We start from the raw sequence: 15,582 nt of genomic DNA, 5'->3' as shown, positions 1-15,582 counted from the left end.
CCTCCTCCTCTCTGGTTAACCAAAAGAAGGGGATGGTTGCTGGAAGTGGAGCTGCAGGGTTTTATTTGACTAAAGAGCAGAGGCCTATTGAACCTGCAGAAGCTGCTGCTGTCTCCGGCAGTGAGTCAGGGAGGTGTGTCCCAGCTTCTCTCTGCTGTCCCCTGAGCATCTCTAATCCCCGAGTAGGAGTGGCATGGTCAGGACATCTGCTTTTCTGGCCTCACCCCACATGACACACATGCTCTAGAGCTCTGCAGAAAGCTTACACGCATGCACACACACACACGCTGTAATGCAGATTAAGCCTAGAAATTTCACACGCATGCACACAACTTTTCAGTGGTTGACAAGGGATCTGCCTGGATTTGCAGCTCTTCTGTCACCTGGGAACCAGCTGGAGTCACCTGCTCCTGTGCAATTCTAACCCCTGGGACTGTGCAGACTCTGCGAGATGACCTGTACCACCTGCCACTGACACCAGACCGTTCCATATCTCACATCGTTACCTTCCCATTCTTTCATGGCAACCAGGAGTGATGACCCATTAGCGCCCCTCAGGGTTTTTTGTTCATATTTAATTGCTTCACCCTTCCCAAAAGGAAATACTTCTTTGAGATATGCCAAACCTCTGTTCAGCAGATTATGGGAGACACAGGAAAGAAGACAGACACCCCACCATCTGTCCCTTTAATTTTAGCTTTTCTGTGCATGAAAACAAATATAAAAACAACCTTGTCATATGGATCTGTTTGTGCATCAGTGTTTGATCCCAACAACTGATGTGAACCACATTTTACAGAGCCAGAGATGTTTCCAAGACAATTGAACGCCAAAAAAATTCAAGAAAAGCAGTGATGAGTAGAGACCTTACACGCCCTAGCTGAAAGGCCACATCTACAATATGCACTCACAGCTTAATAGATCCAAAACGCACACATAGGGGTAGAATTTATAAATATCCCAAGCAGGGACAAAACCTCAACTAGAACTTCTCAATTCTTAGACAAATCAGCCAGACATTAATGAAAATTTAGAAAACTGAGCAGTATCCATTTCAGGTCTTGGATTTCTTATTTCTTACATTCCTCTTTCCTTTATGATCTTCAAGACCTTGCATCAAACAGACCATTGCTGCCCCAGAAAACTGTGTCTGAGAACTTTAAAGTCAAACAAGGTAATAAATGCAGCTAGAAAAAAACAGGGCATTTTTAGAAAGAGATATATTTCATGCTGGAAAGCAGAAACCCAGCAAAGCCAGCACAGGCTGGGAGTCTGCAACAACCAGCAGAATTTTAAAATATAATTCTGTTTCATTTCTTGAAAAATACAATTGGCACTGAAGAAACAGAAAATGGACCTGAAGAGGAACCATAATGAGGGCCTTTCCCCTCAAGTTTTTGACCTTCTCCCTTTCTCCTTTAAGTTCACACTTCCATTTCCTTCTTACTTTCTCTTAGAAGGCTTAAATTGCCTATTCTACAGAGACAAGCAGGTGGGGTGCTGCCACTTCATTGCTGCACCGGCATGGTGCATCTTACTCTGGTTGGTTTGCTGGAGGCAGTGGGAAAATCAACATTAAGGATCTATAAATCATTTTCCTTTCTATGCCCTCTTTGCAACTCTGTTTTTACTATGTTTCCCCTCATTTTTCAATTATGTCTCCTGTCTGTCATTCACATTCTTGTACTTCTGAATCTTGGTGATCTCAGCCTATTCTAGGTATATTCTCCTTTTTTCAGCATTGTTTTTCTGTACAAAGCACAGCACACTGAGAGCAGAGATGGTTTTAGGTAGATTTAACCCAAAAGAGGGCCCACACTGCTTGCCTGTGAGCCAGTGTGCCAGAGGACTCTGCAAGTACCATCACCACAAGCAATTCACCGAAACCCAGGGTCTTAGAGCCACTTCCCAGCTCACTCAAGTCCTTCTGCCCTCTGGAAGTCCAGGCTCCCCTTGCCACTACTCAGAACTTCTTTGAAACCCATTACTTGCTGCCATTAAATTACATTACAGAGCAATGTTAGGCCTTTAATGTTGATTTTCCATATAGTTTGTTGGTATCAGCAGAGTTCTGGTGCCCCCAGATATGTTCCCTTCTTCAGCCTTAATCTGATTACATTCATTAATCTGATTCTTTTTTTGCAAAGCAGACAAGAGAGATCAGACAGCCTGGGAGCTCTTCCCAATTTGCTCTCATCTAAGACAATCTCCTTCCTAGGTTAGATTTACATGGAAAACAGGATTATCAAAAAGGGGGCATTTTATCTATCTTTCTGCAGTGTCTGTTATTTAACAGCAACAGAAATTACTTGAGTTTTAACCTGTAATGCCGCATTGGCTGGACAAGTACAAAATAAATGTTCACCCTACTAGGACAAAATTAATTTGAGCACTGAGGGCATTCATGCCAATTAGACTGCAGGGAATACTCCAAATCAGATTTATCTAGAAAAAGAAGGTATTGAATAGGTTGCATAATGCTGAAAAAAAGTATTGAGAGTCTTCTGTCCTGAAGGAATCTCAGTTGTCTCTGTCTGTATGTGTCTGCAGCAATTTGTATCTATAATCCTGATTTTACTGCCTTGGCTGTCATTCAAGCCCTGCCTCTATAGTGAGAACTTCAACTGCTACAGGATGCAGATACAATCACCTGAAATCATTTTCTAACAACGCTGTACATTCCTACAGCAATTTCCATCTAAAGAAGCGTCGTGAAGTATTTTGCAAGCATTTCATCAAAACATTTAATTAATGCTTTAGGGTAAGTCTCCACTTCCCTGTGCGCTGACATTATCACAGTATCAAATTATCTTGCAGTCTTCTCACACGTACTGCACATCACTCTTTTGGGAAGGAGAACTGAGCTGCAGAAATATTCACAGAGTGTCCACACAGTGGGGACACCTAGCCCAGAAGAAAGTATCCCCCAAAGCACTACAGGCATTACCATGCCCTCACAGATGCAGTGCTCACTTAGCTGGGGCATTTCTCCCAATTCTCTCATACTTAAAAAAGCCAGAATTGTGCCTCAGTGTTTTGGAGGAAGGTGAAATGGCTAAAGCTTGGAAAGATTTTGCTTTTCTGCTGATTACCAAAAGCACATGTTCCAGATTTGATTAAAAAATTACTGCCAAGAATTGTTCGGGAATTTTGCAGCAATTTGGAAAGGCTTTGTTTGGGAAACTCATTATTGTCCATACACTGGCTAGCCAGACAGCCCCTGGAGTGTTACTAGACACAAGAAAGGTAAATAAAATCAAATTATATATCAGACAAGTTATTACCCAACACATCATTTTAATAACAATCTCTAGCAATATCTGCCTGGAGTGGTATGCATTTTGCTCATCATATTTCAAAAGGAAAGAGACCTCTGACCACACTGAATGCAGCAAAGGGTTGGCCAGGGGAACAGAAAACCAGACGTTCAAAGAGCCTGTCATGGTTAGCTGAGCAAAATGAGAGCAAAGCAATGCTTCCATGACAGCCAAAAAATGTTGCCATGGAGGCAGGAGAGATACAGAAACTTAAGACAGGCAGCAGGAAACCGAGGAGATGCGTGTTCAGTTGGGCCAGACGTCAGAAAAAAGCTTCCAGCTGCCCAAAATGTGCAGTTCTAAATAGCCCTCCTGTGAGGGCGGTGGGAAAAGGCTTTTAGGACAGAGATCAGTTAATGTAAAGGGTTTCTGATGTTTACTGGCAGGGAAGCAGCCACAGCACTCGCAAATTGTATGCCTGCTCTGTAAAACCTCACCATCTTTATAAGACTCAGGCAGAAAGAGAAAGCGACTTGACGAAACCTGTGAATAAATGATGCCACAGAAATCAGTAGAAGAGCAGAGATGTCCTAATACCAGCCAACACTTTCATCTTCCAGCTCTAGGAGATGTATCAAACAGCAAAGGGTAAGACTGGGGTTGTGGCTGTGGGAGTTTGTGGAAGCAAAAGCACCTGTGGCAAGGAACTTAGAGAGAAAGAGTATAAAAAGGATTATTTGGAGATTTTAGGGAATGGAGTTGTACCTTCTGAAGGTAAACAAACAGCACAATCAGGGATCAGCAGAATGTCAGGCTTGGGATGAATAGATGGGCTTTTCAACGTGGAAGTGCTTTGAGGCAGGCAAAAATCAGAGAGTTCAGGGGAAAGTGTAGTGGAGGGCTGAAACAATCCTTCAGTGAGGATAAGTGGAAAAGAAACCACAGATCCTGGTGGATTAGAGACCAAAAAAGGCCTACAATAAACACAAATAACCTGAACCAAAAATTATAAGGAAGAAATGCTTTCAGGCCTTTCACAAAAGAAAACAATTCTCAGATAATTAAATAATACCAAACAACTCCATGTATCACTAAGAATCCCTGACAATAGACATGTTTCTCTATTCAACAAAGGTAAATGCAGTTCATATCCTGGCACCACAGCCAGCTGCTGGCCTGGGGCTCCAATATGCTTCTCCATATGAAGAATATGACTTCTCCCTAAGGCCACTTAAGCATATCAAAACAACACAGGACCAAAGTTTATCCTGCTCTGTGGTCTGGTTTCCTCTTCAATAATTGATTATACTTTCACACAGTGAAATGCCAGACCTTTCACTAGGTGTCAAGACCATGTCCTCATTTCCCCAAAGTCCCCTTTGGAAAACACTCATTTCTGGAGGTCAGTAGATGAACATACTACCACTTGTAGTTGTAGTCCGTCAGGATGTATTTGTGCTTTTTCAGCAGGATCAATGCTTCCTCATTATCTTGTTTGTGGAGCAATAATAACACATTATTGAACAATCAATAGGTTTTCCCTTTCATTTCAGTGATTTTTGTTTAAAGAAGCAAAGGTTAGACAATTGTACGTCATTTTACTAACTGGCTACGTCAGACACTGTTTACTGGAGTTTCCCAACTCACTTTCCTTGTAGCACATAGTGGCTGCAATTCCTCTGGTGATGAAAGTGAAACAAAAGTCTGTCTGACTTTGGAGTCAAGCCAGAAGCAGAACAAGAATGACCCTTACAGATCAGTCCCCAAGGTCATGGAAACCCATTCATTGGGGGCAACCAGCTGTCCCAGCATCATGAATCACATTGCAACAGATAGATGTGATTTAGATACCACACTGGCAAAGTTTAGATACTCTATTAGCAAAAAATCTAATCATAATCATCCACATAATCACTGTGGATGTCTCTTCTCATGTCTGACTGAGAGCCTTCTCTCAACTGCTCAGCCATACCATTGATATCACCCCAATTTACAAATATCTTCCATCTGGAACAGTGACAGATAAAACTAAAGTGAGATCTGGTGTAAAATTATGTGGGACTGATCTTTAGAAGCAGGGTGAGAAGTACTAGGTATCCCATGGAATCTATGGAAGTTTATTCCATGGCTCAGCACAGTCTCCCCAGACAACTTGTGCACACATCCGGTATGACTGAAAGAGCTCCCAAACACTACAGCAATATTCCTCAGCTCCATCACATAGTAGAGTTATGCCATATATCTACAAAAGAAAAATAAAATCAGGGGCTTAAACAAGACTACTTTGTTCTTAAAGAGATGTTTAACTTCCTATGTTTAACTGCTCAATATTCCCTTAAAGACAGATGCTTCCATCTGGGGCCGTTGGTGCCACAGCTGTGCACACAAGTTATGGTCTGACTGGGAAAATATCAGCTGTAGATCAGCTGATAAAAGCTTAGCTCCATGGATGCAGGGCTAATGCAGGAAGAAAGTGCTATGTTCTCATTTTAAGTATCTTACATGGACCAAAAAACCCAAAATGAACAAACAAACAAACAAAAAAGAGAGAGATTATTTTGCATAAGATAGAAACGTCGACTCAAATTCCTGCTTTAACTTGAAGAGATTTCAGAAAACATAGGAGGAAGCTCGCATACTGAGTTAAAAGTTTAATTTCAGAAAAGGCATCACATTTTTCTTAAGCATGCTATTCAATCACATTTATTTTAGCTAGGACTCTTGTGCTGTCATGTGCTCAGTGATGAATTGTTCTCTCCTGTGATTTGGAAGAGCCTTATCTTCAGGAGTCCAGGGGAGTGTGACACTGAGAAGATGCAAGCTACAGTAAAAGCCTGGCAGGGTAGAAATGCAAAGATAAAGTCTTGCTTACATACCACTTTCCCCTAGGAGCTGAATTGTAGCTGTTCTCTTGGTAGTGTTATCCAAGCAATCAAGAACTCAAGAACATGTGAAAAGTGATGTGTTTAAGAAGAAATTAAAAAGAATCAACCCTTAAACTCAATGTTTTAATTACCCACAGAAGTCAGTCAGTGTAAACCTTGTAGCTGGTGTGTGAATACACAGAAACAACAAAAGGAAGGCAACCAAAACATCACAGCACCACTGGAGATATCAGAGAGAAAACCGAAACTAAAGGAAAGCTCTGTTCAGGCTTTTACTACAAACACAAACATTTCAGACTGTAACATATCTTTGACCTTCCCACTAACTTAAAATTCTCATGAGCTAAAGATAGATTTTAGCAATGTCATTACTGTGTGCCCTGTACAGTCAAGAGAGACGAGACCAGATGCTGAAGAACCTGAATTTACCAACCTCGGCTCCACACTCAGCTCCCCACCTGCTTTCACTCATTTGCCGCAGCTCTCCCTTCACTTTTACATAGCCAAAGATGTTGGTTGAGTAAAGGTGATTTTTGAACAGGCCAGTCAAAGGGTGAAGAGGCACTGAGACAGAGAAATCTTCCATCTGCACCCCAGCTCTTTCTCATAAGGTATAACTTCTTTCTGATGAGGCGGTCAGTAAGTACCATTTCATTACACCACTATTAGGGGTCAATGTGACAGTCTTGGCTGGAAAAATACGTTCTCTCTTTTTTTCCCCTCAAGGGATTTAAAGAGTTTTAGTCCTATATTCCTGGTTATAGGTAGCAATGGGATTTTTCTATACTTAAGATTCCTTCTATTTTGTAATAATATTGCTTCATTTTAGAAAGCAAGCAAGCAGTTTAAAAGAGGGGAGGAAAGTTGCCTGGTTATAGATCCCTGTGCTCAGTTATGACTTTAACATACACATTCTCTCACGTACCTAGAGTGGGAGGAAAGATCCCTATGTATACATTATTATATCCTTAAGATGGACACGTAAAGGGTTTTTTACAGTTACTGGGCTTCCAGCAAAATTTTCCCAGGTTATTAGTTCTAGAGTCCCTAGTACTGATAGCACTGCATTTCCGTTCCAAAACTACTTCTGGCTTAGGACTTCATGAAGAATATGTGAGAGTGCAAAAATCAATAGCAGGAAGCCTGGTATTAAAGCAAAAGTATTTCTGCTTACTCATGCTCCATTGTTGGCTGTTTGTTCCCAGAAGGGCTGAGGAGTGCCACATTCCTGAACCTGCATATAGGAAAATCCCCACAATATTTAAAGTCTCGAAAGCAACTTGCACCTGCTGTCTACTGTAATAATGAATATGCTTTGACCTTTCTGCTTCTGTGTGCAGATTAGACACTGTTTTGCTGTCTGAAGTGTGTGTTTCCAGGGATGCTGCAATGGATGCTCAGTGATGCTCATTATGACTCTGGTAATATTTCAAGGCTCTTGCCTCCTGCTAACCCAAGCTGGGTGTAGCAAGTCTCCCGGGGATTTAGAAAGGGCAGCAAGGTGTGTTATTATGTGAAGAGTCTTCTTAAGTAACCGCCTTGTGGGTTAGAGAGGGCAAAGCAAGCTCTGGAGGAGCATCACCGCTGACTCCGGAGACAGCGTGCGCTGAGCCGCGGCCTCTGCAGGGCTGCGAGGCGATGGCGCTGGGCCCAGGGCCTCGGGGGAAAACACACAGGGCACTGAGCCCCAGCCCTGCCTGTCCAGCGGGTGGCCACACATCCCAACAAAGCTCTTCTCCTCCTGAGCAACCTGTCAGCGTTAGCGCCCGGTAAGTGCTGCGTGGATAACTTCTAGCAATGCCGTCCTGCTGGGCGGCCCCGCTGCTCAGAGGCAGCTCCTCTGCTCCCTTTTCCTCGTGGGAAGCAGCCGCTCTTGTGCTCCCGTTTAGGAAATGGAGCCGATTAGCCGCGCCGCCGCCTGCGCGACCTGCGCAGCCTTCGCGGGACTCAGCTGCTCTTCACCCATCACCTGCCCCGGCGGTGACGGCAAAAGCCGCCGCAGCAAGAACCCTCCCGGGCCGGGCCGGGCCGGGCCAGGGCGGTGCCCCCGAGCAGAGGGCGTTCCGGGCGGCGGGCGAGGGGCCGGGCTGGGCGCGCTCCCGCCGGCAGGAGCGGAAGCGGCTCCGGGCCGTGCCGCAGCCGCGGCCTGGCGTAGGGAGCGGGCGGAGCGGGGAGGCGCCTCGGGCGGGCGCGGCGCTACGAGCGGCCGGGGCGGGGTGAGGCGGCGGCCGGGATACGGAGCGAGGGGATGGGTGAGAAGCTGCGCGGTGAGGCGAGCCCAGAGCCCGGGCCTGGCCGGAAAGGGGACGGGAAATGACGATGAAAATGCAGGCATTCGCCTGTTCTTGCCGTGCGCTGAGTGAGCTTGGCTTTAGGGTTGAGCTTGTTAGTATTGGAGCTGGAGCACCTTTGGAACAGGCTGAGAGAGCTGGGGTTGTTCAGCCTTGGAGAACGCTCCGGGGAGACCTTAGAGCCCCTTCCAGTATTTAAAGGAGACTCAGGTGAAGGAGGGAGAGTAACTTTTTAAACGGGCAGATACTGGCGTGGCAAGGGGGAACAGTTCTAAAACTAAAAGAGGAGAGATTCAGATTGGATGTTAGGAAGAAATTCTTCCCTGTGAAGGTGGTAATGCACTTGTTGCCCAGAGAGGCTGTGGCTTCCCCATCCCTGGAAGTGTCCAAGGCCAGGTTGGATGGAGCTCTGAGCAGCCTGTTCTAATGGAAGGTATCCATACCCATGGCAGGGGGTTTGGAACAAGATAGTCTTTAAGGTCTCTTCCAACCCAAACCTCTTCTGTGAGTAACTGGGGTTTGCTGTAATTAGAAGCCTATATTCATAGTTGGTGTTTAAAATGAAATAAACTAGTCCAGGACACAATGGTCTGTTGTTCCCAGTTTTCCTCTTTCCACAGAACATCCTACAAGAAAGGATGAGATTGAAGCCAGAGCACAAATGCATAGAAGACAGTGAAATTAATTCTGCCCGTTTAAAGGCCTTAAAGTGAAAGGCAGGGGTTCGAGGGGAAGATTAGAGTGCTGAGGGTGGCCATTGTTTCCAAAGTTTCTCAGCTCTTTCAGTTTTAATCCAATGCTTTCTCAAGCTCAGTTGTTATGTAACATTTTAAGGTCATTCTATTTTGCTTTTGAGGGAACAGTGGGGCTTGAGGGATGGCTAAAGTGATAGGCTGAGAGATTTCCTGTCTCGGGTGTTAATTTTGATTAAATTATTTTGCTTAAATGTACATTTTAGTTTGGAATAAATTGCTGGCTGGCTGATTTCTGGTTAGTGCCTGTCACTTGTGTGGTGTGTGCTTTGTGCTGAGCGGTGGAGCAGATTGCAGCAGCCTCATCAGCTTTGTGTGGAGCCTGCTCCTACTTGTTGGCCTTTACCAAGGCAACAACAACACTTAGCACTACTTTCTTCTTTAACATCAAGCATGTATTCCCATTGACCACAGCTGCAACCAAGCCCTCTCACTTCAGGTTTATCACAGTTTTTCAGTCATTAAAGGAAGGCATAAGGGTTTGCAGTCATCTGGCAGAGCGTGGTGATGCTGAGCAGAGAGAAGGGGTTTTGCTCACTGGCTGCTGTCCAGCATCCCTTCAGCTGAGGGGCAGTTCTCGAGGGTGCCAATGAGGGGCTCCCCCAGCATTATCCTGGCTCTGGTGGAAGAGGTGGGAGTGTTGTTCCCACTTGGGAAATTGGAGGAGCAGCAGCTGTGCTCCCTCTCAAAGTTGCTTTTGCTTGTGGCTCCCCACCCTCTGTACTTTGGGTTCTCAGATAAACACTGCCATAATCAGATGAAAAAATTTCAGGGCCACTTGCTGAATTTGGAGAGCTTGTGATATGTTCTCTTTTGTGGCTGAGAGAGATATTTGTATTTAAGTGTTTAGACCCATACAGTGAGCAGAATATTCAGAGTCAGTGAAGGGCCAAGCATGAGCAAACTCTTCACTTACTGTGTAAATAGCAAGAAGGATGATTGAATTGGTGAACCTCCTGATTTCCTTATTGAATAATGACCTTATTTAGGATAGCCCTCATTTACTTTCCTCATTGGTGCATTATTCCATGAAGCATTTACCTCTGTTCCAGAATACAGCTGTTAAGCAGGACACATTTTTATTTTTCATAAAAAGCTTTTCTTATTTCTGTACTGGTATGATTGGAATGACATGGTTTCTTCTCCCCTGCTGTTGTCCAGGTTGTGAATCCACCCAAGAATGGATAAATGTAAGCAGCCTTATGTTAACCAGAAGACCAACCTTGAAAAGTTCAGTCCTGAAATTCTTTCTGAAATTGAGAAGCTCTTTGCGAAGAAGTTTACTTACACTAAGCCAGTGAATGATGAATGGAAGCTGCCAGATCCCAGCAATGCTTTTACATGTGATCATGTGGAATTTCACTCACTCCTGGCTCTGAAGGACTCAATGAATGAAGTGAAGAACCAGCTGAGTGATAAGAACCTCGAGGACTGGCATCGGCACACCTCATTTACCAATAAAGCAGGGAAAATAATATCTCATGTGAAGAAATCTCTGAATGCTGAGCTCTGTACCCAGGCATGGTGCAAATTTCATGAGATCCTGTGCAGTTTTTCTCTTCTCCCAGAAGAAGCTCTTCAAGATGGAGAACTGAACTCTGTCCACCTCTGTGAAGCACCTGGAGCTTTTATAGCCAGCCTTAACCACTTCTTGAAGTCCCACCATGTCCCTTGCCACTGGAATTGGGTAGCTAATACTCTAAACCCTTACCATGAAGCCAATGACATTCTTATGATGATCATGGATGACCGCCTGATAGCAAACACGTTGCCTTGGTGGTACTTTGGCCCAGATAACACTGGGGATGTGATGACGTTAAGACATCTAACAGGACTTCGGAGCTTTGTTAGCAGTATGACCACAGTCCACTTGGTAACTGCTGATGGCAGCTTTGATTGCCAGGGAAATCCAGGTGAGCAGGAAGCTCTTGTCTCACCCCTTCATTACTGTGAAACAGTCACTGCTTTAATGATCCTGGGCACTGGAGGATCCTTTGTTTTGAAGATGTTCACTCTGTTTGAACACTGTTCTATCAACTTGCTATTCCTGCTAAACTGCTCTTTTGAGGAGGTCCATGTCTTCAAACCAGCCACCAGCAAAGCTGGAAACTCAGAGGCCTATGTGGTTTGTCTTCGCTATATGGGCAGAGAAAGCCTTCATCTGCTTCTTCCTAAAATGACGCAGAACTTTGGAACAGAAATCATCAACAAAGCCCTTTTCTCCCAGCATACACTACCAGAATCATTCCTTAGAACACATGAAGAGTGTTGCATGTTCTTCCACAAGTGCCAAGTAGAGACGATCTCTGAGAATATCCGTCTTTTTGAGCACATGGAAGAAGCAGAGCAGATGAAACTGAACAGGTTAAGAGACTGTGCAGTAGAGTTCTTCATGCAAAAGTTCCACATGAAACCCATTGGCAGAAATAACTGGCTTGTCAAGAAATCCCAGGCTGGTTGCAGCATGAATGCAAAATGGTTTGGGCAAAGAAACAAATATTTTAGTACATACAACGAAAGGAAGATGATGGAAACCCTGACATGGAATGATAAAGTGGCAAAGGGTTATCTTTATCACTGGGCTGAGGAACATAGTTTAAATAATGCTGGGAACATGTGCATCCTGGAAGGATCATTTTCTAACCTTGAATGTAGCTTTTGGTACATTTTGGAAGGAAAAAGATTGCCAAGGGTAAAGTGTTCTCCATTTTGTGATGTTCAGGTCTTAGAAAATCTTAATGAAGCTATGAAAGAGTTGGGTGGGCAGAGGCTAAAAAACAGATCAGTGCTGCAGCCTTGTCACTCTTGTGAAGTTCTTCCTGGGGAACTCATACTGGCAAAAGTGTCTGATCTTTCCAGGTGCCATCAGGAAGTCCTAAATGAAAGTTGTAGTGACCAGTTCAAGTGCCTTGTGGTGGGCTTTCCCTCCCTCTGTGACACAGAAAGCCAGCCCAACATGGAAATAAAGCCTGTGGACTCTGCCATGTTGCTGACTTTCAGCTTCTCTTTGCTGTATGATGGAGAACCAAAGTACCAGCAGCAGCTTTTGGAGTGTGTTCTGCACTCGTTGGCCCAGCTGGCAGCAGGAGATGCATTGGTTTTGCCTGTTCTCTCCTGCCTGACTCGCTTCACAGCTGGCCTGGTGTTCATCCTGCACTGCTGCTTCAGGAGTGTCACGTTCGCGTGCCCGACCTCGCGGGAGCCGCTCAGGAGCGGCGCCGCTCTGCTCTGCGTGGGCTACAGAGGCGTCCCCGCGCCCGTTGTGGAGTATCTGCACCATCTCAATGCACTGATGAGCTCTTTGCTGGACACGGACTCTCCCCAGCAGGTTCTGCAGTTTGTGCCCATGGAGATCCTCCTCCAGGGCAAGCTGTTGGAGTTTCTATGGGATTTAAACACGGCCGTTGCAAAGAGACAACTCCACCTGATTGTGCAGGCTCAGCAGCAGCAAATGATTAGTGACATTCCAGTTTAAAATAATTCTAGAGCTGCGTGAGTTGCTGCTGCTACACCTTGTTTCACAGGCAGGCAGAAGGTGTTGAAAACATTGTTAATGTGAAGGTAGCATTAATGCAAAATTGGTGTGACATTGACAGTGCTGTGAGGATCCTACTTGCACCATATTTTCTATGTGGGAAATAGGAGAAGGAAAACCAGACCTTGACTTCTGGCCACTGAGCTGGGTGTTACAGGATGCAGAATAACATGGAATCTTTGATTCAGTGGAAGCAAGGGCTGACAAGTGAGCATAAGCCTCAGAGCCTCTTGCTACCACCCTTAAAAACTGTCTTTTGACATCCCTTAATTTATATTTAGTTTAATTCTTAATGGTGATGTAGAGGAAATCCTGTATAACTTGCTTTACCATTTTGGATGGTATGAAATGGTGGTGGTTATGGGTATATGTCCCCATTTACCACTTTTAAACAAGAGTCTCTGAATTTTCACCTCGTAGCCTTTGAATATCAGCCTCTTCTTCAGCACTTCAGTGAGTGAGGACTGAGATGAAAATTTCCTTGCCAAAGCCTGATAATGGTTTCTCCATCTCATTCTTGCAGCTGTTGTGTGAATGCTGATATCTTGAGTTCCAGTTCTTCATGCACTTCAGTCACTTGACAGAAGGATCAAATGGAGCTGTTTATGCCAGAGAAGTGCTCAGCCTCTGGCTGTTCATTGCTTACTCTTCAGGCAATAATTTGGATTGCCATCAAGCCCTCTCTTGTGACTTCTTATGGGTCCAAAACTGAGCTCAATTCCCAAGAATGAAATTTGCTAAAAGAATTACCCAGTGGCTGTAGACACTTAGGCTTGTAACAAGTAGAGCCTTTAGGAGACATTTAAGTGCAGCAAACTTCCACAAGCCATGAGAGGCTCATATAACATGCAGTTGCTGGTGTTTGCCAGTCTTTCTGTGCTAAAAATCCTTAAAATAATGGCTTTGAGGTGTTACCACCTGAACAAACAGTTCATCAGTTGTGTGGTGCCTTTCTTGTGCACGCGAGTGTGTTCATGTTTGTGTGGGAACCCTCAGGGTTGTACAGCTGTAAAGCTTTTGTGTTGTAAGTAATCAGTGTGTGCTTTTGGTGTGAGGATGCATATATTTTTTGAAGTAGAAGAAAAGATGTTGATTTACATGGCTGTTGTATTTTTTCATTTTATCAACAAATGTTGAAAGTGTTAAAAGACTTTTTTTTTTTAAAAAAAAGAAAGGAAAACGAATGTTGTTTGGACAAAATAAAGCCTTTTATTTTAGGTTTTTGGTGTTGCTGTTTACATGTTTCTTTACCAAACATAGAAGAAATCAATGAAATGCAGTAGGGGAGCCTGGGAAGGTTTAATTTTTTTTTTTTATTTTTTTTAGTCAGGCTTTTCTCATCTTGCCATTCAGATCCATCCTTCATGGGTGAAAGGTACGGTCGTCTTCATTTCTCTCTAACTTTGGAGTTCACCAGCTTAGAGAGACTCCACTTGCAGATGTGGTCAAAGCAGTGGAGGAGGCCTGCTCACAGCTCCCTTGGCCTTGTCACTGAGCCTTACAGTCCTTGTCCTTCTCTGTGGTTGCTGTAACTCTTAGCAGCAAGGATTTTGTTCTAAGGATCTTCAGTTTCTCCTGGCTATGACAACTGCTCTGGCAGGACAAGCTTGTTATACACTGTAGTATTTATTCTTATCCAAATGTTCTCATTCTAATTGCTTGCCTTCACTGAGTGGTGTGATTAAGAAAAAGCTGTGTGCCTTATTCCTCAGGACTGGCTCTGCTGCGCTGCCGGGGGTTCCAGGTGATTGTTTTTAGGTTGGCTATCCAGTTTGTCTGGAGACTTGCTAACTCATTTTGATTGCAGTTATTAATGCTAATGTGTTTTCCCCATTGCCTTTCTCTTTGGAAGTAAGCATCAAATAAGAGAGCTGGGGAAGATCATTTTGTGTCCTAGAGGTGTGGGATGACACCGGAAATGAATCCTGTTTTGATACTTTCATTTCCTTACAGCTAATTGGTGTTTTTTGGGGGAAATCTTTATGCAGAAGAGAAGAGCTGAATGGATGCTGAGCTGCATGACAATGTTGCCTTTCTTGGTTTTAGTGAAGCTTATGACTTGGCTCTTAATGTCAAAATGTTCTTCTGGGATGTAAGGACTTTGCAAGTGTCCTTGAAACAGGAGTCTGGGTTGGAAGTGCTTATGGTGATTGTCAGGTTGATTTTGGTAGAAATACTGTTTAATGGGTTTATGGTTTTACTGAATTACAGGGAAATGTAAATGCTCAGAATTGCATTCAAGCTTATAAAGAAATTTATGAAATATTTGCATTCCCAGTATAACAATATAAAAACAGTGCCTAAAGACATGAAACGGCAGATTGGAGAGTAAAGGGAAAATATGGATGTCTTCATTTTGCTGCTGCAGACCTTAAAAGATACATATGCAACTTCTTCAGTGTTTAAAGTCAATTTATACACTACATTATTTATTATTTCGATTATGCATCTTATTTGAATTTTGATAGGTCTTAATATACTAGCATGCCTGGCAGTTTTTGAGTTTAAATAGTTGATGTTGAAAGCAAAGACAAAGCACTGAGCCCAAAGCAAATTAGCTTTCTCCCTGGCTGAACAGCTATTTAACAAATGTCCTTTTGCTGTCTTGTGTCAGGTCCTCTGTGTCCCCCATGGAGACTGGGGAGATGAAATTTTACCTGTAATACAATTTGCAGTAGAGCACCACAGTAAATGGCTCCTTTTATTAATACAATAAGATGAAATTGTATATTAAAATAATATTTTTTCCTCTGTGGGAAACTTGAACAGATTTATTGAAGCGTATCTTCATAGTGCTTTTCTAAATGGGGATGACTTGCTTGTTAAAGAATTGATTTATCTAAATTGGGGGATAGCAGGGAG

General features: G+C 43.7%; 1 protein-coding gene across 3 annotated transcripts; it reads left to right on the top strand.

Moving 5' to 3' along the window:
- Positions 1-7,864: 7,864 nt before the first annotated feature.
- CMTR2 (cap methyltransferase 2) lies at positions 7,865-13,928 on the top strand. Of its 3 annotated transcripts, none has more exons than XM_066194695.1 (2): positions 7,865-7,911; positions 10,347-13,928. In XM_066194695.1, the coding sequence occupies exon 2, from the start codon at positions 10,366-10,368 to the stop codon at positions 12,658-12,660; it is 2,295 nt and encodes a 764-aa protein (XP_066050792.1). In that variant the 5' UTR covers positions 7,865-7,911; positions 10,347-10,365; the 3' UTR covers positions 12,661-13,928. The 3 variants fall into 3 exon arrangements, with proteins under 3 accessions (XP_066050792.1, XP_066050791.1, XP_066050793.1); XM_066194694.1 differs by lacking the exon at positions 7,865-7,911 and adding an exon at positions 8,256-8,293; XM_066194696.1 differs by lacking the exon at positions 7,865-7,911 and adding an exon at positions 8,372-8,394.
- The last annotated feature ends 1,654 nt before the right edge of the window (positions 13,929-15,582 follow it).

This window comes from Chamaea fasciata, unplaced genomic scaffold, assembly GCF_029207755.1.
Source record: "Chamaea fasciata isolate MVZ Bird 193981 ecotype frontalis unplaced genomic scaffold, bChaFas1.0.hap1 SCAF_12, whole genome shotgun sequence".
In the NCBI taxonomy this organism is placed as follows: domain Eukaryota; kingdom Metazoa; phylum Chordata; class Aves; order Passeriformes; family Sylviidae; genus Chamaea; species Chamaea fasciata.
This window is presented reverse-complemented; position numbering and strand designations above follow the sequence as displayed.